The sequence below is a fragment of the Vulpes lagopus genome, chromosome 19 (assembly GCF_018345385.1).
Source record: "Vulpes lagopus strain Blue_001 chromosome 19, ASM1834538v1, whole genome shotgun sequence".
Lineage (NCBI taxonomy): Eukaryota > Metazoa > Chordata > Mammalia > Carnivora > Canidae > Vulpes > Vulpes lagopus.
Window position 1 is genome coordinate 32,446,984 of NC_054842.1, and position 23,903 is coordinate 32,470,886.

A 23,903-nucleotide genomic window follows, 5' to 3' on the forward strand; every position below is an offset into this window, starting at 1 on the left:
CACCTCTTAGCTACACTTACTTAAACATAATGCAGCTCTTCCCCGGATGCACACAGAGAGAATAATTAGGTGCCCTGGCATCCCAGCCGGAGAGGAGGCTGTGCTATGGGGCTGACCTCACAGAGGAGAAGGGGAACGAGTCAAGGATGGTGGGGGCAGGGATGAGGGTGAGCCTCACAGAGCTACAGCAGGGTCATTCCCATGAGGGGCCAGGTGGACAGGTGGAGCCGACACTGGCTTCTTCTGCCTCCCTTGTTGACTGTGCGCTTTTAGTCGGGTCATTCATTACCTTCTCTGGGCTTTGGTTTTCCCTTCATAGTTCCAGGATGTGCCATCTTTGATCCATGGGGAGCAGCTGCCCGGGGCATTGTGTTAAAGATTCGGAGCTCTGGTCTGGGTTGAGTGAGAATGAGAGCTGTGATTGATTAGCAATGTCTGCCATGGGCAGCAAGTAAGATAGTGATTGTAGCAGTGCGGCTAACCTTGTTCCAGGGTGTTTTTAAGGTCTTTTCCCAGTCTGGCTACCTGTGATTGGTGGCCTCGCCAAAGCCCTGGGGTGAGGAAGCTTGGAAAAGGAAAAATAATAATCAATAATAAGCTTTCCTGGGAGAAGGGTACTATTTGCTTTGTCATGTTTTGGAGGGGAAATGATATTTGTGTGATGCATCCAAACATTGCTTGTTTGTTTATTAATTAATTAATTAATTAATTAATTAATGTATTTATTTTCACTCTGAAAAGCAGAAAAAGCAGAGGAAAGCAGTGTTATTTTTCTGGATGTGATGACTCACCAGACCTAGCCATCTGTGTGTGAACAGGTGGCCAGCCCATGCCCCCTGGTTCACAGGAAGAGTGAGGAGCCCTGGGTGGCTTCTCACCATTGTCCATCCTTGAGAACCACAGTGAGAAGTCACCTTCGTTTATCTTAAGAACTTGGTTATAAATTATTTTTTAAGGGAATCCATCAAGGTCTGTGTCAGGGGAAGTGGTTAAAAATAGGTTTTTCTCAAAGGGTAAACACTTCAGTCTGAAAATGTGGGAAGCTGCCTGACTGCCAGCATATGTCCCCCTAGCCCGCTACCCAGAGCTACCAGATTGATGGTGTTTTTAGAACTTTGGCAGCCAAGCTCTGACGTGGATGGTGACAGGGCCTGGGGAGGGGGTATCTGGGGATTCCCTGCCCACACCCCTGGTATGGAAGTGGAAACCTAGACCTGGCAGGCCCGGTGGCCCACTGGGCCCAATTAGGAGAGATGACCTTGGGTCCCTTGGAGTGGCCAAAGTGATCTGACTCTCACCTTCTTATTTGTTGATTCCCAGGGGCCCTATGAAGCATCTCCCTGGTGATGAGAGAGAAATGGGGAGGCCATACTACCCTAAAGAAGTCTGTCCTGGCTGCTGGCAGGATACTAAAGGCCTCTCTCACTCCTCACCCTTGCCTTGGCCCCCAGCACAGGTTCATCCACCTCTTTCACCACCTGCACCACCTGACTATGACATTGACAGTCCTCCTGCCCTTGGAGCCGAGCACTTTGAGGTTTCCATCCCCATCTAGACATTTGCTGCCTCTGGATTGGGGGCTTCTCTAGGCTCCCTCCCACTTCTCATACCCCACACATCTGCCCCACTCCTCAGTAAGAGATGTGGTTTTTTTTGCTTATGTAAGGAAAGTGACTCTCGTCTCTAACTCAGGGCACATAGAAAGTGCAAATGTGTTGTGTGGAATGAATGTATCAAAGGGAAAGGCTCTGTTGGGCTGAAGCTTTAGGAAGCAACTGAGGACTTACAGCAGCTACTGGCTGTCCAGGTGGCCTGCAGGGGAGGGCTCAGGAAGTGCTGCACCTTCAGGGCCCAGTGGCATAAAGTAGCTGTAGGGATGGATTTCCAGCCAGCAGCCCCTCCCCACCCTATTACCAGTCCTGGAGGCTCTTGTGGCCATTCGGAGGATTCCTGCATCTGAAGACTGATGCATCCCCTCCTTGGGGCAGGGGCTGCTTGAGCCTTGTTTGCAGGCTTGCAGTTAGAGGACAGACACACTTGGGGCAGCCACAGACTCAGGGAGCAGTCACAACCAGCTCCCAGAGGAGCCAAACCAGTCCTGGTTTTTGAGTGAGCCCTCACCCCACCTTCTCTGCTCTGGGCTCTTTCCTAAGGTTGTTCCCAACCACCTCAAAGTCATAGAGACAGTAGATACACACAGCCAGAGCATTGGATGTTTTTTTGTTTGTTTGTTTGTTTTTTTTTAATTTTTTATTTATTTATGTGAGAGAGAGAGAGAGAGAGAGAGAGGCAGATACACAGGCAGAGGGCGAAACAGGCTCCATGCACCGGGAGCCCGACGTGGGACTCGATCCCGGGTCTCTAGGATCGCGCCCTGGGCCAAAGGCAGGCGCCAAACCGCTGCGCCACCCAGGGATCCCGAGCATTGGATGTTTAAAAGAGAATTCTAGAAAGAGGAAAATGTCCAACTCAGGTGAATGAAATGTGGAGGGTGGGCTTTCTGGCACCAGTAGGGATTCAGTGCGTATCTACTGAATGAATGAGTGATCCCAATGTGTCACCAGGTCCACTTCTTCTTTTTTTAAATTTTATTTAAATTTAAAATAAATAAATAAATTTTATTTAAATTCAGTTTTCCAACATATAGTATAACACTCAGTGCTCACCACATCTCGTGCCCTCCTTAGTGCCCATCACCCTGTTACCCCATCCCTTCACCCCCCCCCCTTCTGCAACCCTTTGTTTGTTTCTCAGAATTAGGAGTCTCTCATGGTTTGTCTTCCTCTCTAATTTTTCCTCACTGAGTTTCTCCCCTTCCCTTATGGTCCCTTCCAGTATTTCTTATATTCCACATATGAGTGGAACCATGTGCTGATTGTCTTTCTCCAATTGACTTATTTCACTCAGCATAATACCCTCCGTTCTATCCACGTCAGTGTAAATGGCAGATACTCATCCTTTCTGAGTAATATTCCATTATATACATATACCACATCTTTATCCATTCATCTGTTGAAGGACATCTTGGCTCCTTCCACAGCTTGGCTATTGTGGACATTGCTGCTATGAACATTGGGGTGCAGGTGTCTCATCATTTCACTGCATCTGTATCTTTGGGGGAAATTACTCTTGAATCCATCTACTTCTTTCTGTTCCCACTACTCTGATAATTATCATTCTTTCTGGGTCACTGTATTTCCCCCTAACTGTCCCTACCCTTTCAGTCCTTTCTCTCCCAGAAGCCAGTGTATTCTTTCAGAAACAAAAACTTAATTGTCTTTCACCTCATCAGTGGCTTTAGTGAACCTAAAGATAATAAGGTCCAGAGGCTTGATGACATGAAATCAGGTTACCTCTCTAGACATTTTCCTCCTTGCCACCTCACCCCTGCCCACCCCAACTGCCCTCTGCCTGGCCATGGAAACGCTACTCTCAGCTTTTTGACTGAGCCACATTCTTGCTCCTGGGCCTTTGTACATGCTGCTCTCTCCATGTGGAGGGTTCCCTGTCTCCCCTCACTAACTTGTCTTACCTCTGCCAATCTGTATGGCTCTTATTTATTCTTCATGTCTTGGATGCTACTTGCTTGAGACCCTTCCAGGTGGAGTTAGGTCCCTGCTTTGGCCTCCCCACATTGATTCCCACCATCAGAATTTCTAGTGTAGAGTCTGCCTTCCTCCACTAGGATGCCAATTCCATTAGGAAGTGTGTTTCATCTTTTGATGTATTCTGGGGCTTGGCACAGCTCCATGGTAAGTGGCCAACTTAAATACTTTGAATTCAGCCTGGCTTCTCACAGAAAACATCCAGCTGCTATTTATTGAGGAGATGCTACATTCCAGAAGGTTTATGTACATTACACAGATCTTCACAAAGCCATGAGAAGAAAGTTCTCTAGTACCTTGTTTTAAAGAGGAGAGGGCTGAGATTCTGAGGGCTAAGTAACTTGCTTAAGATTATACAGTCAGTTAAGTAGCAATTTTCTCAGACCCCAAGGCCATGATGTTTCCACTCTACCGGGTGGTCTAGAGCAGTGGGTCTCAATGTGGAACTGCATCAGAGTCTCCTGGAGGACTTGCTAACACTCAGGCCCTTGGGCCCCACCCTGGAGTTTCTGGTTCAGTAGGTTTGCACTGGGGTCTGAGGCTCTGAATTTCTGCAAGTTCCCAGTGGATGCTGCTGCCATTGGTCTGGATATCACAGCTGGAGAATCACTTGCCTAGATCAGTAGGAAACACCTGAGTCTGCCTTAGGGCTATTCCCACTCTCTAACCACACTGCCCTTGGGCCAAGAGTATAGGATGCAACTCTGAGCTCCCTTTGGAGAGGCTCTAATGCCCAAAGAGCCTCCCACATCTGGACCTGGCCTTGGCTGTGCTGTGTCTAGCTGCCATCGCTGACCATGGCCTAAGTGCCTGCCCCTCCCCCTTGGGACACTGCTCTTCTGTTTTTCATCCTTCACTCCCTACCAGTGACCTCCCCATTCCCATTTCACCGAGGCAAAGGTCCCCGTCCCCAGCCCACCTTTTTAACAACTTCCATGCTGATTGATGCATTCTAGGCCCACTGCTGCTGCTGCCATCTGAGCAGCTTAATAGCACGGGAAGTTACAGTCTTGTCTGTGTCATGGTGCCTGCAGCATTCATCAATTTCAGCAAGTGTCACCAAGAGTGATACAAGTGTGTGACACAGCTAAATATCCCCTCTGCACAGGCCATTACAGCTGGCACCTGGCCCAGGGAGGCAGCAAGTGGAGACCCATCTGGCTTAGTGTGTGCACGTCATAGACGTGAAAGAGCCCGGGCCCAACTCCTGCATGGCCCCTTTAAATGGTTTGCATTCTTAGCAACCTCTAGGACTGCCCCAGGCAAAGCCTGAGCTCTGCTGTCTCCACGTTGGCACATTCTTTTCCCTTTGCCCCACCCTCCCATTTCTTCATCAGCTGTTACTCTTCCTTCAAGGTCTGTACATATCTACCTTCTCCAGGCAGCCTTCCCGGCTCCCCTTCACTCTCCTCAAGACCTCCAGCATGGGGCATCTCCACCCTGGTGCAGGGTTTTTCTCAGTAAACAGCCCACTCTGCCCTGCCCTGCTTCAGTTTAGCTCCATTGGGATGTTCTGGCATTGTTCCCATTTCTGGGAAAAGCAGAGGCTGCTAGTTAAAAGTAGACAGGGGAATCTCAGTACAGGGGCCAGTGCCACCTCCCTGCCATGGAGCTTCATGCCTGGAGTTCTGGAGTCAGTGACCCATGGCATCAGCCACCAGTAATGTGAAGGTGTTGGAGACATTTGGCCACAGGAATGACTCCCAATACCAGGCTCCACCTGGGGCCACAAGACCTCTGGGGAGAGCTGTGCAGAGCTGAAGCACATGCTTCAGGAGCCCTCCCCTACGGCCACCCCCACCCTCATCCCATAGCTCTCAGCCTTTCCTACAGAGCAAGACCAGAGTGTGGAGAGGAAGAGGAGGTTTTAGGAGCAGAGAGCTGAGCTAAGGGCTGTGAACCTTTCCACCTGGCTAGGAACTAGTTAGTGCCTTGCCCAGCTCACTGTCGCCCCTCGAGGCTGGCAGACCTCCTGAGCCAGCTGCTGAGCAGCACCTGCCTTCCAGAAAAAGGCACCCGGTCCTTAAGCAGGGGATGAATATTCATTGGCATGAACCTTTGCAAACTCATTTGGGGAAAAAAATTAGATCAGGAGAAGTAATCAGATTATTAAAAAGAAAGCAAGGACAGAAGGCGGCGGTGGAGGGAAGAATCACATTTAAAATGCAAGGAGAGATTTCCTTCCTGCAGAGTAGCTGTGACCCCCTGGACCATGCACCGGGAATAGTTAAGCTCTCCCACATTTCTGCTGCATAAAAATGTTGTTTTTTTGAGGCTTCAGTGGATGGGGGGAGGGGCAGAGGCGATGCACGCCCTCCACGTATGAAAATTATAAAATAATGTTTGGAGGTTTTCATTTTATCTTCATTGGATATCGGGGAAAATCATGAGAGCTAAAGAGGCTCCGGTGAGTGCTGAGTGACAGGTTAAAGGGCCCCAATAAAGATTAGATGGTCCACTATCTCCTGAGGAAATTGCATAAAAGTGGTTATTCCCTCTTGCTTCTATTAATTTCCTTTTCCTGGCTGCTTGGAAATGCTTCATAACCTGATGCTGCAGATGGGGACGAGAGGCGCTTTCCATTATCTCAATCACTGCACTGTTTATGAGACACTTAATCTGTTTCTTTATAAAGTAATAGTACTGTAGGTGATGGATTTAGTGTCACTGGAAGCCTGCGCACAGGGACGGGAGGGGAGGGGGGTTCTGCAGAGCATTGTAAGCACCAGGTCATTTGTTACATGGTTGAGGCTCTGAGAAGTTGGGTGGGCGTTTCAAGGTGACCTTCGGATATCAGCTAGAGGTCACATGTACCGGTCCCTTGTCACTTGAAAGGGGAGAGAAAGGCTGTGTGTTTTTCCTGGGGAATGGCAAATGCACACATGCTTAGGGACCTGGCACTCAGATCCTGTCTCTTCCTGTCTGCCAGAGTTGGGGGTGGGGAAAGAGGCCTATGTGGGGAGGTGCCACCCAAAAGCTCCATTTATCACCTGTCTGAACTGTGATCACTTGCAATGGAGGGAAGCAAGCCCCCTTTTCTTAAGGAAACAAAGCCAGCTGGGCTGTACTGGCGACCTTACAGCCCTCCTGCTCCCAGGTGTCTCACTGACCAAGGTCTTGTGCCAATAAGCGGCCAGGCGCAGGAGGCTCTTCCCTTCCCTCTCACCTCCTGGAACAATAATGAGACCCTTCTGGCTGAGATCTGGGCTGGGCACTCTCTGACCTAATTTCCCTTCCTGTTCTTCCACTTCTTACTCCTTGCTTTGTTTTTGCCTCTCTTGAGACTTACCTCCTAGCTGCCACAAGAAAATGCATCTTAGGGTCCTTATCTCATGATGACACATCCTCGTCATGATGCACGTCCTGCCTGACCAGTCCTCTCAGCCTGCATACACATAAATGTCACACAGATCATGCCGTACAGGATTCAGCTTTCATCTCCATTGTCTGCCTCCCCGACCTGGCAGGGTGCTTCCCCATGCCTGCACCCTACCTCCTGCACTGTGCTCTGTCCTTCTAGCAAGGTGCCTAGCCCTGGGCAGGTCTTCCTTAAGCATTTGTTGGGTGAGGGGCTCATGTGTAGCCATAGTGATAGTGCTTGACCATACTTTGATATTAAGGGATTTAAAAACTCTGAGTTTTGCTTTAATAATATTAAAGCTAAGAACTGTGTTATCTACCTCGAAATTACCTGAAAGTGTGGATAGTGCTTGGTTAGTTGATCATAGCATTATTATTTTTGTGAATATAGAGAGCGTTATAGGCAGGTGTGCCATCCCCACGCAGCCAGAGTGCCCACCACTCTTCATTGTGTGTTACTCCCAGCTGCTCTCCATACTCTGGTGACGTATCTGTGCTGAGACCATTTGCTTTTGTTTCCCTTGGCCTAAATACTCTTTGTTAGAGTCTCCCCCAGAAGCACCATGTATCACTCCTAATTAAAGCTGCATTTTCTCAAGGGGCAACATCATTTTCTTATTTATTTTTCTATGTTAAATTTCTAGTAAAATAACAATGTTGTTAACGTCTGTTTCTTATTAGTGGTGTCTGATACAAGATGAGTTAAAAAGGCTTTGTGGACTAGTCTGGCACTTTAACCATTATTTAAAGCATTAATTCTATGGGAAAATATAGCTCAAGTGTGCTAACAAGTCACAGTCTAAAAGTTTAATAGCTGCCTAGAAATGTTGCTTCTTTATAAATTAGGGGATGCTTAGACGCAGGTTTTATTAAAATGTTAACTTATGGCATCTGGTTATTAAGAAGATTCATTCATTTTATAATTACATGTAAAATATATCTTACAGATATAATGATTCACCATTATACAAAACAGAAATAATCTATGCAGAAACACAGTCTTCATTTGGTTCCAAGATTGATTTGTCTGCTTTGGGACTCTAAACTTATATTCTGACCCTGAATTCTAAAAGTTCTTTCGAAGAAAACTTGTTTTTCAACAGGGAGTGGGTAAGCAGAAGTAGAAAGAAATTTGCATTATTTAGCATTTATTAATGCTGGGTACATTTTCATATTTGAGTTTATTAAATTCTAATGACCTGTGGGAGTTATGAGAAGTGTATGTTTCTTTTTTTATAGATCCTTTTTACAGACAAACAGATTGAGGCTCTAAGGCATTACATAACTTTCCAGTGGTCACCTCGCTGGGAATGAGCAGAGGCAAGAAGGGACCCAGGGCTGTCTAATCACTACTCAGCGTTCACTGTCCTGGGAAGGATGGAGTCACAACCCCTTCCGGGACCTCTATCCCTAACCTTTCTCTGACCATCTTTCCCTAAAGTTTGTCTTAGACCTGCTTTCCTTCATTTCCTCCCCTTGTGGACTTGATAAGGATCTAGAGTCTTCAGGGCACCCAGTTCTGAGCTTCCTCCATCAGGAATCTCGAAGGAAGGCACTTTCTAAGCCCTCTGCTACTTGTGGATATCAGGATGATTGTTTATGCTGTTAACTTATCAAATGTAAAGCAAGTAGGCTTTTAAATGCTCGAAAGAAAGTGAAAACACCTTGTTCCTCTTGGACTGATACATTAAGGAAATTACAGTGTAGCAAGGGACCCAATGAATGCTTGTGATTCACCACGCTCTCCTCCTCCACTTTCCAGGGAAAGGGCTTCTGCTGTGTTTGGGCAGCCTGGGATTTCTCTGTGTTCTTTAGCTCCAGAACTGAATGGCCCAGCAATGCTGAGTGATTTACAATGGGAAGGATCAAATGCTTCTCACAGGAGACAAGGAAGAGATGTGGAAAGAAGAAAGGGAAGAGGAGAAAGACAGAGAGACTTTCCTGAGTGGGCTTGCAAAGATAGATCAGTAAGCCACATTTGAGGCTACTTTAGGTTTGCCACTTAGAGACACTGCTGATATTTTGTTGAGTGTTTAGTAAAAATGTAATTTTTTTCCTCTACTGAGAAATTTCTTTTGAATGTGCTGAGGTGGGTGAGCAACTAGCCCATTTTTACATGGGTTGCAACCAGAAATCTTTAAGAACCTTACTGGGTCATCTCGATAACATTTATGCTAGTGTATTTCTTGGAACTTGAATTCAGGGGATGCTCTACAAAATAGGGCTTTTTGGTGAGAAAACAGGATTCTGTATTTCTTTTTTTGGAAGTTCTGAGAAATTCTGTAATAAAAATGAGATTAGCTTTTTCAATACACATTTTCAAATATCTGGCCACAGAACCCTTTTGTAAGTGACAGGTGCTAACAATCCAAAGAACATGGACTCCATGGAATACTTGGGTTATGCCATCCCAGAGCATTACATTTCAGAAATTACCTCACATCGGAGATGAGCTCCTACCCTGAGGGCATTTCCAGAGTAATTGATATCCTGTACTTCACTACAAGTGAGCAAAGGACAGAGGAAAGTTTCCCAGCTTAGGAAATACTCCTTCCTTCTTGTTTTAATAGAAAAACTGTGGGTATTTTTCAAATAGTTTATATGTATATCATCACTATCATTTCTCACACTGTGTGATTCTGGGCAACTTTTTTAACCTCTCCATGTCTCAATTTCCTCATTAGCAAAATAGATATAATAATAGCTACCCCATAGAGTAATGCATGCAAGGCACTTAACAAGAATGTTTAACGGATAGTGGCTACTGCCATTATTAAAGAATATTCTATACTTTCCAGGGGGAACAATATATTTGATAAGATGAGCTTTGTGTAAGTAGAAACCATTATAATGGTACTTCTGTTACAGCAACAATCGCATTGTATTATAATTGTATGACTACACTAGATCAAGAGCTCCTTGAGGGCAGGCTCTGCTCTCTAAATTCTCTGGATGGAATTCTCAGAAGAGTCACAATAAATGTTTGTTGGATGAATTAGTGAGAATGTCAAATGAGTTAACCATGCAGTAAGTTTTACTGTCTCCAAAGAGGATGAGTCAGAGCAAGTTTCCCAGGGACAAGAAGAGTCCAGAGCTGTAATGGTGAGGAAGTAGGACAGGCAGGAGCAGTCTTTTGAGGAATCTGCAAGAAGGAGACCAGATGTCTGGAGTAGAGGGTCTCTGTAGATGAAGCATGGTGAAAGTCTGAAGGATGGCCTGGAGCCAGACTTTCTGGAGCATGGCTTCTCATAGGCAGACCACACAGAGAACTAAAAAAAAGCAAGCCTCATGTCTGAGGGTACCTCTAGTGGGCATCGGGCTGTACCAGGCATTCCAACATTCTCCACTGTCATATACATGATAGATGACACCAAGTGCATGACACATTCCCTGGTGCACTGCCTGCAAAACCATTTCTTTTTTTTTTTTTATCACACCCCCCGAAGCATTTCAAAATGCAATTAAGGGAGAATGATATTGTTAAGCCAGTAACCTTGAAATCACTTTAATTTCTTTTTAGAGAATCACTCATGAATTTCAGTTCTTTACTATCATTCGTAACAAGTGCTTGTTAACGCAACTTACAGTGACCCTCATGAGTGTTGCAACATGACATTTAAGAACCATGGGTCTGGTCCATTATAAACAAGGAACCCTTCCCATCTGAGGATATTAGGTGAGATTTTTTTCAATGAGTGGTTCTGGGTAAGGCCCTGGCTGTTAACCAGGTGGAAGAGGGAGGGAATAACCATTTATAAAGCACTTATGTCCCAGACACTGAGCTACACATTAGATTCATTTTCTCAATTAAATCTCTCGACACACCTGAAAGGGAAGAATCATTATTCATATTGTTCAAGTGAGAGAGGACATTGGTACCATGGAAGGTATATTTCACTAAGGATGTTTAAAGAATTGGAAGTGTTAAATAGGGGTTTCCTTAATCTGAAATGCTCACTTTGTGCAAGGAGGTATCTCATTGTCCTTTTCAGGGGGGCAGGATCTTTCGTTTTCCACATCCAAGGAAGGGCTCTGACTGCCACTCTTTCATTAATTCTCAGATGGTCTCTTTGTGTTCCAGCCTGCCCTGCCGGGATGTTCAAGGCCAGCCAGGAAGCTGAGGGGTGCTCCCACTGCCCTTCCAACAGCAGATCCCCTTCAGAGGCATCTCCCATCTGTACCTGTCGGACCGGCTATTACCGAGCGGACTTTGACCCCCCAGAAGTGGCATGCACTAGTAAGTGTCTAGTAAGGACTCTGGGGTGTGGAGTTTGGTTCCCTGACAGTGCAAGTGGCGGGTCTGGGACAGGAAAGACTAAGATGCCGGGTTGCAGTACAAAAGAGAAATGCTGGTTGTGGTGCTGAAGTGGACAGCTCCTGGGCTGTTTAATAGCACAAGGTCAAGATTATCATGTTTTTCTACACTCCTCCTCCTAAATGGGAGAGTGTTCCTCCCACCGACACAAGACAGCTTCTGCCCACCAGATGTTAAAAATGACAGCCTTGAGAGTTCTTTTTTTTTTTTAAAGAGTTTTCATTTATTTGACACAGAGAGAGAGAGAGAGAGTATGAGTAGGGGGAAGAGCAGAGGGAGAGGGAGAAACAGATTCCCCACTGAGCAGGGAGCCCAACTTGGGGCTTGAACCCAGGACCCTGAGATTATGACCTAAGCCAAAGGCAGATGCTCAACGAACTGAGCCACCCAGGCACCCCATCCTCAAGAGTTCTTGAGTGCAAAGTCAAGATCCACTAGGCTAATGCAACAGTTCCTAGTCACCTCCTCCAAGAAGCTCCCTTGGTCCTTACAGCTGACAGTATTCTCTATTTTCACCACAATTCCTGTATCTCAGTGACAAAGCTTTTCTCAACGTCTATTAATTTTATTAATTGCTCAATTGTTTTGTAATTTTCCCTTCTCAGTTACCAAAGGAAGATCTTTGTGTGCTGGGACCATGTGTTCATCTCCCTGTGTCCCTTCCAGTGCCCAGTATGGTGCAACACCTATCCCGTTGCCAGATGATAAGACCAGAGTCCTGGCTGCAGCATGCATCTCTGAGGCAGAAATTCTAGTGTCTGGGGCTAATGCATCCACTTCACTGCTCTCCCATTCTCTATTGTAGAGGGAAGTGCAGTCATCTTGCCAGAAGTGGATGGGGGGCAAATCCACTCCCTGGGTAGGAATCAGGGAGAGGAGAATTTTGTCCCAATATTCTCTCCCCAAATCATGGTGAAATAGAAAGCACTAACTCTCTCTGCACTGTGCTTTAGAGAGCTTGCTCTGGCTCTCCTCAGTGTTGTAGTTCTGAAACAAAAATGCTTTATTTAAGTATTCTCATCATATTTGGAAGTCAGTGTTCCAGGTCAGCCTCTAGTTATGCTACAACTTTCTTCTGCATTAGATGCTGTTGCCTGACTCCCTAGACTTCTCATCACCTCTTTGAACCAAATCGCTCCCTCCAACCACCAGGATAGAAGGGCACAGAGGGAATGTTTTGTACACACTTGCAGTTTGATGGACAGAAAAAATGATTCAGGTCTGAATAGAAGAATTTCTTAATTCTGGCCTTGCAGTGTATGTAAGGGGAAAGAAGAGGAAATGGAAGTGTCTTCTAGATCAAGGTTCTGAGATCGATCGATGCTTATAGATTTGGACTGAGGAAAAGCTCCTCCTCTTGTAAGCTGATTTTCCCCAGACCTCCCTCTCTGGTGCTTGATATGAATAGAAATTATTCCATTTCTGCTGACCGGAGTCCCTGTCTTCCTGTGGTGTATCATCCCCACTGATTCTGAGGTTCCCTGTGGTCTCTGTGAGCATGTGAAGTCCATTTAATGGACTTCTTTAGAATCGGAATCACTGCTGCCTAGATGTTCATACCAAAGACTAGTCTCCATGAGTACCAAAGCATATTTCCAGGGTCTCACAGCTTCCCTTCTGAAAACATTCCCATTTGCTTCTGCCATGAGCTCTGTCTTGATGGTCAGGCTGTCTCTGCAGATCAACTCATGGAAATAGAAGCCTGGGTCCCCAGCTTCCCACTTCAGCAGACACACCCTGTAAATCTATCTAGCCCCTGCATAAGGTCACCTACACAGATGATAGGCCAATGACCAAATGCTCAGAATGCCAATGTGAGCTGTCTCCCTGCCTGTACGGCACCTCTCCATCACCTTTCAATCCTTATCTTCCAACCATCTCACCTGATGTGCTTGAACCAATAGGACCAATTCCTGGAATAAATAGCAATATCCCAAAGTTTTCAGTCTGCACATTGCAGACCCTCATTCTTCTCCATCTACGCATATCCTAAGTTCACCTCATTAAATCATACCCCACAGGGATTTTTTTCTCTCCCATCTCTGGTGCAGCTAGCTGTGGAAGCAGGCACACTTTCCTCACCCCCTGTGGCCCCACTAAAATCTCCCCACCTTGTCCAGAGAGGGGATGAATGTCAGACTTGTATGTGTCCCCACACCCTTTCCATGGTTTTGTGCTCTTATGCCCCCAGATATAGAACACTAGGGTCAGACCAGAAATTGCCAAATCAAAGCCACAGTTGTCTGTGATGGTCAGACCCCAGGTCAGCTCATGGATGCATCTTTCAGCCCTTGGTCCTGGCCTGCAGGATCAAGCACTTGATGAGGAACCCAGAGGCCAGGCTGGGCCACAACACAATAGTAGGCAAAACAAGTGTAAATAAACCTATTATTTTATTGAGCCTCATTATATATTTGATTTATTGTGTGCCAGGAAAGTACTGTATGAAAAAGTCAATTTGTTGGCTTTTATAATCTCATTAGGGTTTCCTTTTAAAGCATTCTAATTGGAGGTGCCATCTGTTCTTTTAAAAAGGCATCGCACATCACCACAGTAAATAATTTTTCAGATATAAGGAGCATATCTGGAGCTTTTGAGGCCAGGCATGGCCTTGCACTATAGCCTTGGGGGCCCTGACTAGTTCCTTGGGTGAAGCAAGGCAGCCAGGCATGAGCCCAGCCCAGCCCGGGAGAGGGCAGTTGGGTTGGGGAGGGTGCAGGTGCTTGTTCACTTTGCAAGTGTGGTTCTCCATCCATCTAACCAGGAAACAATTGTGGCCCAGCAGGGCACAGGGAAGACCCAGCTAAGGGGGAGCTCTGTCCTTCAGTGGGCATCTGCAATGTCTAGGTGGCTGTCAGGGAAAGGGAACAGTGTTGGGAGTGCCCGAGAGCCCAGACCTTGAAGTCTGGAAAGGCCTCAGACTTGGCCTGTCACCATCATCTTTAAATGTGATTATATCATCAGTTCTACTCATTCACTGACAATATTGAAGGTTTTATCAGGAATATTATGATTTAAAATGTGTTCTTTTACAAAGCTAAAATATCTATCGTGCATTAAAATTAGTATTTTTTTTTTTTGTGTGAATCCTGTTAGTCTCCTAGGACCAGCATGTATATAGTCATAGTAGTTTTATAGTGTTAATTTATTCTCAATTAATCTAAACATTTAGAGTGCACGATGGCTTTTGTAGCCTTATGTGGGCATTTCTTCATTTTCTTCTTATTCTCCTGGGAAAGCTTAGAATCCCCTTGACCTCTGAGAGTCCCTGTCAGCCTTGGGTGTCCAACATTGTCCTTGATGAGGTTCATGGACTCAGCAGGGATTTGGGTACACCCCAACACAGTGTCACAGGGAGTGGTATGAGCTCTGAGTGAAGTCAGAGGAGGGGGCACAGTGGGCCCTGTACCTTAGCGTGTGATGTTCTTGATACTACTCTATGGACACATACCTCCCTTCTTCCTTCTCCATCATCCTCACACCTCTACTGGGATTAAGCAAAATAGTTTTATAGAGTCTTTGGCACAATGCCCGGTTCATAGTAAACTCTCAATTGATGTTAGAACTTGCTTTGGTTACATCCCTGGAAAGTGTGAAGATTATAGCAGATAGGGAAGCTTCCAGCCTGCTGGGATGTTGGAGCTCTAAGAATAAAAGCGACATTCTTAGGGAGAATCCAAGTGCACTGGGCATCACAGAAGAATCTGTGGTGTGGCCCCAGACCACACAGTCACCTGGGACTGATGGAAACAAAGAAGTGACAGCCCCCGTGGGAGCAGATGCCCTGTGGGAGAAGGAGGGAGGTACAGACCACAGACCCAGCATCCCAGACGCCAGCTGCCCCAGGGGCCGAGAAGCTGGGCAGGAGAGGTGGCCAGCAAGACTGGCTTTCAGTCCTCAGGGAGCAGGGACTGGTTCAAGTCCTCAGGGTCAGACATGCTTCTACTCACAAGAGGGTCTGATGGCACAGCAAGTGTGACACGGTCAGCAGAGAGAGGAGCAGGCAGGAGAGCAGAAGAAAGTGCACGGCAGGGTGAAACCAAGCACCTAAATGCACATCTTTGGTTTTAACTAATTTCTAGTTTACTGGGGGACAAAATGGAAAGGAGGAATTTATGAGGCAGGTGAAAATAGATAATTATGCCTTATAAAATTGCGGTCTGTGAAAAACTATGCAGAAGGACTGGTGTAAAAATAATTTCCTGGTTACATTTCTGACCACAAAACCCTTTTTTCTGTCACCCCCATGGAAGAAACTTTGATGGATCACAGAGACAAGCTAGTGCTTGTCTTTGTTTCTTTATTTCTGCTTCAAATGCCAGTGGGTTTCCCTCTGCAGATTTAGATCATAGAAATGTAATGAAGGGGCTTCGAAGATCGTAGTTTCATCCTCTGGGCCCATCTGCCGTCCCCTCACGAGAGCCCTCTGGGGTCGCCTGGTGACCACCTTGACCCACCTCCTGATTCACGGGTGGAGGCCGGGAAGCTGAGTGGTGAAGCAGGGGCTCCAGGTGTGGATCCCAGCGGTGTGCCCTGGTGCCCAGCACAGCCTGTGAGAGCAGGAGCTCCTTATAGGAGGGAACTGGGCATGATGGAACTCAATGTCAGGAGCTTGTAAGAATTACCAGACGGAGGTCAGTGAAGCCCCGAGGTGAAAGCTTGGGTCTGCCTGCCTCCAATGCCATGAACTCACACTCAGTGAGAGCTAAAATTTGGCAGCTCTTAGGACATTGCTGCAGATGGCCATGCAATGGTGATCTGATTTCACTCTTGAATCAACCACCCCCAGAGAAAGATAGGAATCCATTCTTCCCTCTGCCATCTCGGCACACGCCAGTTTGTCTCTCCTAAACTCCTGCTTTACCTTTAAGGTATTCCTTCCTCTCTTTTATCCCAACCATCCCAGGGCAGCAGGGTGGTCCCTGGGACACAGGGGTTATGGACTGCCCAGTGTGGCACTGCCCAGACCCTGGTCTTCCCTGGCAGGCTGGGTGGATTGGAGGAGGACACCAGGCCCCAGAGGGCGGGGAGGGCCTTGGGATGGCAGAAAAAGAAGGAAGTTCCTCAGGCCTGATGGTCTTTGGGCCACTGTGAAAAGTCTGTGAGGACATAAGCTCATAAACCTTCTCCGACCAGCCTTGAGGCCTGCTGGGCCACGCTCTTCAAGATCTCCTGTGATGTTTTTTTCTTTACAGCAGTGGTGTTTAAATGCAGTCCCTGGGCAAGCAGCCTCAACACCACACAGGAACTAGTTAGAGATAAAATTCTCAACCCCTCCCTAGGCCCGCTGAATGAGAAACTCAGGAAGTAGAGGTGTGGGGGAGACAGCGATCCTAGTTTTTAACAAGCCCTCTAGGTGATTCTGAAGCATGCTAAATTTTGAGAACATCGCTTTAGAATTAGGTTGTTTCTCTGTCCTCTGCTTTATGGCTCCTGGGGGAGAAAGGCCATCAAGTGAATGTCTGCAGACTGGAACCATGGGGCCTCCCCCTCCCCATTTGTGCCCTGTATATCAGACTGGAGAAAGAGGGACAGAGACTGTAAATACCTGCATGTGGAAGAGCAGGGGTGGGGTGTAATATGAGTGTGCATGTGTGAATATGCATAGTGATTGTGTGTTTTGAGGGAAGGTCTCACTAGTTCTCAGAACACCCCCCACTTGTCCTGGCCCAGTGTTTGCATCATTCTCACTTTTGGGTGGTTAGAGCAGTGTGGAGACCTCCAGGGCACCGCATTAGCTGGGGCTGCAGGCAATGATGAGAGATGGAAGAGGGTAGAGGTCAGGGAGCGTGGCCTGATTAGAGTGGGCTCAGGGAGGGCTGAGAGAGTAACTGAGGCAAAAAGAAATTGAATGGTGGGGCTCATTCACCCCAGCTCAGAGAGTTGGGCAGGGAGAGAATATAAATGGGTGATGAGCTCATTACTCGGCTGGTCTTCCACCCCACTCAGCAGGAACTAAGCCAGGAGAAAACCTTTATGGTTGTGCCTGCAGACCGACAGGGTAGGGAGATCCCCCCGAATCACAGATATGCCACCTGAGTCATAGCTCGTCAACTGGGGACTGCTTGCTTGTCTACATGCCCATTTTGGGGATGATCTTTTTTTTTTTTTTTAAGATTTGAGAGAGAGAGAGAGAGAGAGAGAAGCAGACTCCCTGTTGAGCAGGGACCCTGATGTAAGGCTCAATCCCAGGACCTAGAAATCATGACCGGAGCCAAAGGCAGATGCTTAACTGACTGGGCCATCAGGGCTTCAGGAAGAGATACACTGTCTATCCCATTCTATAGGTAAAGGACTACTTAATTTTACTCTGATACGTGATCCATGTTGCCCGTGAAGATACATCATCTGTGTTTTTGTGAGGGAGGAAGGCTGTGTTTTCCTTGAGGTAAAATCCTGATAAGGGTCACAGATGAACAAGAGTTGTAGGGCAAGCCGTCCTGCCGGATGCCTGGATTTGACTGGTTCATCCACTTGGGTGCAGATTTGAGGGACTGTGACAACCAGCGAAAGCTATTTATAACTGTCGCTGCCATTTCCAGAAGGGTCAGCTCTGCCTTTGTAAACACACTTCCACACTTCTATCATCTACAATTTCCTTTCACAGTTGTTGACCTGAGTGGGTATAACCCTTAGGAGGCATCAGAGAGCTCAAAGTTTTAAGCTGACAACCAGGGACACGCTACATTTCTGTTGTGGCTTTTCATCATGAGGGTGTCTGGAGTCACAGATTGTTAACATTCGGAGCCGCCTTCAAGGTCCTGCCATCCAAATCTGTCCTCAGTGTCAACCTCTCTCTCCAACAACCTGAATATTGTGATGACAGACAGCTGATAGATTTTGCAGGACAGCTCTGTTCCATTGCCAAGCAGCCGTCATCCATCAGTGAGGAGCCTTCTGGCCCTTGGGTTGGGGCCTGCCTTCTTCTCCTCCTCCCCATTGGTTGGCCACTGAGGACCAATGTTCTGCAGGCCAGCAGCTACAGTGTTTAAGGACAACTTCCTCATCCTTCCTGAGTCACCTACTTTAGGCTAAACACCTGTTATGTTGTCTATTCCCCAAAGCACATGATGTCCTAAACTCCACCGTCTGAGCTGGCCTTTTCTGAATCTCCCACATTTATCAAAAAAGCTCTCAAGATGTGGTGTCGTACTCAGAAGGAAACGTGTGACCCTCACCTAAGAGCACGGTTCAGTGGAAATGTGATGGATCTTCTCCTGTGCCTGGGATACTGTTGATTGTTTACGGGGGTTGCAGTCCTCATGCTCTAGCTCCTACCAGATGTTTGGCCACCACACATCCAGGGGTTTTGTTTGTCCCTTTGGGAAATGCTGCCTATTTGCATCTTTTTTTTTTTTTTTCCTGCACTGATGAGTGTGACTTCAGAAATGTGTCTTTTGGACCTATGCATAGTGCTCTTTCAAGTCTGGATTATTTTGAGTGCGATTTTTGTTATCTTCCAAATGAGAAATATTAGCCTAATTGTTAAGAGTGTGCCTGGGTTCAAGTCCCGCTTTGCTGTTTGCCAGCTGTGTGATGTGGGGCAAGTGCTATGGCTTCTCTGTGTCTTCATTTTCTCATCCATAAAATAGGTAGAGTATTGGTGTCTGCCTCACCGTCTTGTCAAGGGTATAGCACCTGTCATAATACTATTTAGAATGCAGTTTGGCATACAGGAAACACTCAATGAAAATAAGCTATTTTATTTTATGGCTATTATTAGAGTTGCTTACCCTACTTTGATGCTATTTGCAAAGCAGCTAAAACCCAAGCAGCAGCATTATTATCATTTAGCTAACATTTCCTCCTTTGGTACACAGGGTTTGTGTACTTTTTTCAGTTACCATTGTTGAAACCTAGGCATACTCTTTTTCTCTGCAGGCTCATAAACATTTGAAAAAAGAAACAATGTCATTTGGCCTGACTTGTACTTAGAGACACACGCTGGCTCTTGTCACTCTTTGCGTGAGACTCACAAAGCACTGCTTTAACTGTGAAGTTTCAGAAGGAGGAGGGGATTGTGGTAAAATGTAGTCATTTAATCTGTTCTCTTTCATTGAAAATGTGAACGAAACCGTCCACCCTGTGGCTCTAGGACCCTGTCGTGTCATGAATGCTCCTTAGCAGTCTTCAGGCAATGACTCTGATGCCAAATTTGCAAGCTCTGGTCCTAGATGGGGCTGGTCTGAGATGCATGTTGGAACTTGATGGTAGCTGTAGCTCATGGTTCTTAAGTATTCCCTGCTCCCAGTTCTTTGCCTCAGGAGAGAAGGCAATCAGAAAGAGGTGGCTTTACAACCTTTGTCCTCTGCCACTATCTCTGAATATTCTGTACTTGTTAGAGCTATTCAGGTATAGGATGTTCTCTGTCTGCTGGACAGGAAGCTCGTTGACATACTGGCCTGATTTTTTTTTTTTTTACCCTCTTCTATACAGTAGTTGCCCAACATAGTCAAGTGGTAGGAGCCCTTCTGTTGGAATCAGATAGACCAGGGTTAACTCTTGACTCCATGCTTCCCTTGCAATATGGCCTCGGGTAAATTACCTAACCTCTATGAACTTTCATTTCTTTTCTGTGAAATGAAGATACTGTTTGGTTTTGTCCCCATTGTGATGATGTATGTAAAATAACTAACTCAATGTTAGACGTATGGTAAATGCTCAATAAGTGATTGTCCTTGTTTGGTTGTTATAAATAAGGACAAGAGGTGAGCCTGGGTCATATCTCAACTGCATAGTCCAAAATAGGAACAGAATAAAAGTGTGGGGGAAATGGGCATTTTACAGCAAATACCCCTGGAGAGCCATCCTAGGTTGGCCGAATGGTGACACCATCACCCCATCTCCACCCCATCATAATGTGATCACAAATCTGTGTTATCATTTGTGCAGACCATTTTGGTCCTCAGTCCTCACAGGTGTTCCCCAGATGACCTCCTGATATCCTCTAGTCTCCCCTCTTCCATCTGTGTAACTTAGTATCAGACCCTGATCCGATTCTGACACCAAGTCAGAGGCCAAGTTCAAGTGTCATAGTGGGAGCCAGGATGTATCTCATTCCCAGACTTCTGGCCACTGTTGTCTCTATGGCCACTTTTTGAGGTCACTACTATCAATCAGCCCTGGACCCCATATGGACCACCCCCCACAACCTTGCTACTAACCATTGACCTTGTCTAAGAATTGAGTTTGGAATCTACCTTTAATTCCATAATTGGCAAGTGGGGGGCAGAGGGTGTCCCTGGCTCCACCTCTCTTTCATTCCATGGCCTTCCAGTTGCCATCTTAGAAACCTGGTATCAGCCAGTCCTTTCCCAGACCAGAACTGTGACCTTCCAGATTTCCTCACTTGGGAATACATGTGAATGTGGCAAGGAAGCCAGAATCAGAGACCCACATATATCACCATGGCTTCACGTGTGTGTGACAGAGACCAGGACACCCAGGGTCTTTGACTGTCACCAAATATTTAGAAGGAAGCCACTTTCCATTTAGTGTGAAGGTAGATTACTAACATTGTCCAGGGAACAAAAGCCACCTGAGTAATTAGTGGAAGTGTACAGAAGACATACTTGTGATGCCTGCCAAGTGGGCTTCTGAATTGTGTGGCAAGGTGGGTGAAGTGAACAAAAATGGGTCTCATCGTCAGTTTGGGTATGCCCATGCCCTCTGAATTATGTGTGGCATAGGACTGGGTTGTCAGCATTTTGTAGTGATTTATTTTGAAACTGTGTGCCTGGTGCTTTTAGAAACTTTCCACACAATTGGCTGGAAAGTACCCAGTCGGAGCCAGACACCTGAGAACTATTATGTTATAGGGTTGGCTGTGGGCTTCAAGGCTGGCCTCCGCAATGGATAAATGATCACGGAAAACTTTGCAGAGAAAGAGCAGGCTACAATCTGAAGTCAGCCTGTGGAAGGGCCAGTTTTCCCTCCAGCCTATGCCAGAGGCCACCTCCATCCACTCAATCAACAGTGCTCTGACTCTGAAGTCACATCAGGAAGAGTGGCTTATCTCAGGGGCTAAGGGCAGAGGGCCAGAGGCTGCCTGGACACCAGGGTCCCACTGTCTTCCCACTATATTCTATAGAGAGAAAATCAGGGCAGTGGTAGTAGTGGTATGCTGTCCTCTGCATGGCTGTGGGCTCAGACTTGGAGGAGATGCCCAAGGCAGCCTTTTGAGCAGCTCCTCTGGGTCACCTCTGAGCTCTGTTCACCTTGAAAATGGGGACAAAGGCTGTTCAATTGCGCTGTCTGGAGTGAGGCCTTCATGGCATCTGTGTAGTGAGATGAAGCTTGGTACAAGCTGGCTGTGCTGACCAGACGTATGCAGAAGGTGGGTGGTTTGGTGGGGGCAGGTGGGCTGTGGGCAATGGGAAGCTATGGTCACTGCCAAGCCCTGACGGTGCTCAGTGAGCACAGATGGAGGGCTACTCGGTTCCTGTAAAGAGCACGCTGTCTACTGGCCAGCAAAGGGGGACTGTGTGTGAGGTGAGAATTTGTTTTTCTTGTGAGTGAAGGGCAGTCTTCGCGCCCAGGCTCTGTGAACAGGTCTGTGCAGAGCTCTAATGAGGGTAGCTGTGCCCATACCTGCAGCCCCTGCTCAGGCCTTAGGGCCAAGGCCTCTTCTGAGCAGACCTCGCGTGCCGTGTGCCATGGCACTCCACCACCATGCCGGCTACAACAGATTAGATCGGGAGTGTAGGTGCCTGACAAGACAAGATAATAGCTGGCGCTGAATGAAGTCTCACCACATGTGAGGCATTGTGCTGAGTCCCTGATGTGGATCTCCTCAATCAATCCCACAGAATATAAGCGAGGTACCACTGCCATTCCCCATTTATAGGTGACAGAACCGAGCTCCAGAAGGGCTTGCGCGTAGGTGAGTGAGTGGCCGGGCCTGGTTTCCAGCCAGGCCTCACTGGCTGGGTTCAGGACTCTTTCCCTCAGTGTGAGGCTGCTTCCTTCAGGAAGGAGGACCTCTGCTTCTGAGGTGGCATGTCACCAAACTAATGACACCCCACTTGAGGCAGTGAGGGATCACACTTCATCGTCTCAGACTCGTCGTGTGATCTATATGATGGTGTCTGTGAAGCCTGTCTTCTGCGAGGCTGGGGCAGAAAGAATTGGGCAGGGGAGGCACCAGTGTCCTCAGCTGTGGACCCTGGGTGAGCGTTCGGGCTAACTCCATCGTTTCCCTAGTATACACAGTCCTACTGCAAAAATGCTCACACAGGCCTCAGTAGGGGGGGGCAGGGGGTGCACATACGCTGGTATTTGTGGAGGAAATTCACCTAGAAATAGAATTGCTGGGCTGGGGGGCACATGCATGCATAAAGCCAATCAGTATTACCCCAGTGTTCTCCCAAAGGACTCATGGGTATAACCCGTTTATACCCCTGGCAGGAGTGTACATCTTACTTCTCCATACATGGGCCAGCTTTTACTTTTTGCTGATTTGACTGATCTAGTAATTTTGACTAGTATTTCCCTAATTATAAATTAGTCTGTATTTTTCATATGTTTCTTGACCAATTTATCTTGTCTTCTGGGAATTAACTGTTTATAACCCTTGCCCTTTTTTCTATTTAAAAACATTGATTTCTAGATGCCCATTAATTATATGTGACATCTGTCCCCCCAGCCCTCCACTGATTTTTAACTCTATATATGGGCATAGCATTTTGTTTTGTTTTGTTTTGTTGGTCATATTGATGTTTTTATTTTTTATTATTATTTTTTATTTATTTATTTATTTATGATAGTCACAGAGAGAGAGAGAGAGAGGCAGAGACACAGGCTGAGGAAGAAGCAGGCTCCATGCACCGGGAGCCTGATGTGGGATTCGATCCCGGGTCTCCAGGATCGCGCCCTGGGCCAAAGGCAGGCGCCAAACCGTTGCGCCACCCAGGGATCCCTATATTGATGTTTTTAATTTTTCAATTCAAACCTGACCATATTTTTCTTTCTGGTTTTGGAAATTTGTGTATTGACTTTTGCCTGAGTTTTGTTTATGTCCTTCCACTCTAAGGTATAAAAACAATCTCTTATATTTTCTTTCAATTCGTTATATAGTGTTTAGGTTTAGCTCTTTCCTCCATCTGGAATTTATTTTTGTGTAGCATGTGATACTGGTGTTCTTACACCTTATTAAAAATAACATCCCATCAACTCCACCTGAATTGTCCACATGTTAGTGAGATGCCTCTTTTATTATCTACTAAATGCCTGTATATGCTTATCTTTATTTTTTTCCATCAAAGAATGTTCTGTTCTGGCATAATTTCTAATCTGCTCTAAAGATGGTCGCTTTATAAACATTTGAATAACTTGTAAATCAAAACCCTACGTATTACTCATTTGTCAAAAATGTCTTGCCCATTCTCAAACATTTTTTTCTTCAAGATGAACTTTGAAATCAGCTTGGCTCATTTCATTAAGCAATCCTATTAAATTGAGATTGGGATTGCATTGAATATATGGATCACTTTGGGAAGGTCTGTCATATTTATGATATGCCTCTCCATCCAGGAGCATGGTATTCAAGTCTACTTTTGTGCCCTTGAGTAAAGTTTTATAGTTGTCTTCATGCAAGTATTATTATATAGGCCTTGTGAGACTTA

General features: G+C 46.4%; 1 protein-coding gene across 1 annotated transcript in view; it reads left to right on the plus strand.

Moving 5' to 3' along the window:
- Positions 1-23,903, plus strand: part of EPHB1 (EPH receptor B1) — a 430,513-nt gene that overhangs the window by 280,749 nt on the left and 125,861 nt on the right. Inside the window, exon 4 of the mRNA XM_041733571.1 lies at positions 11,047-11,202. Within this exon, the coding sequence (XP_041589505.1) occupies positions 11,047-11,202 (156 nt within the window). The remainder of the gene's footprint in view (positions 1-11,046; positions 11,203-23,903) is intronic.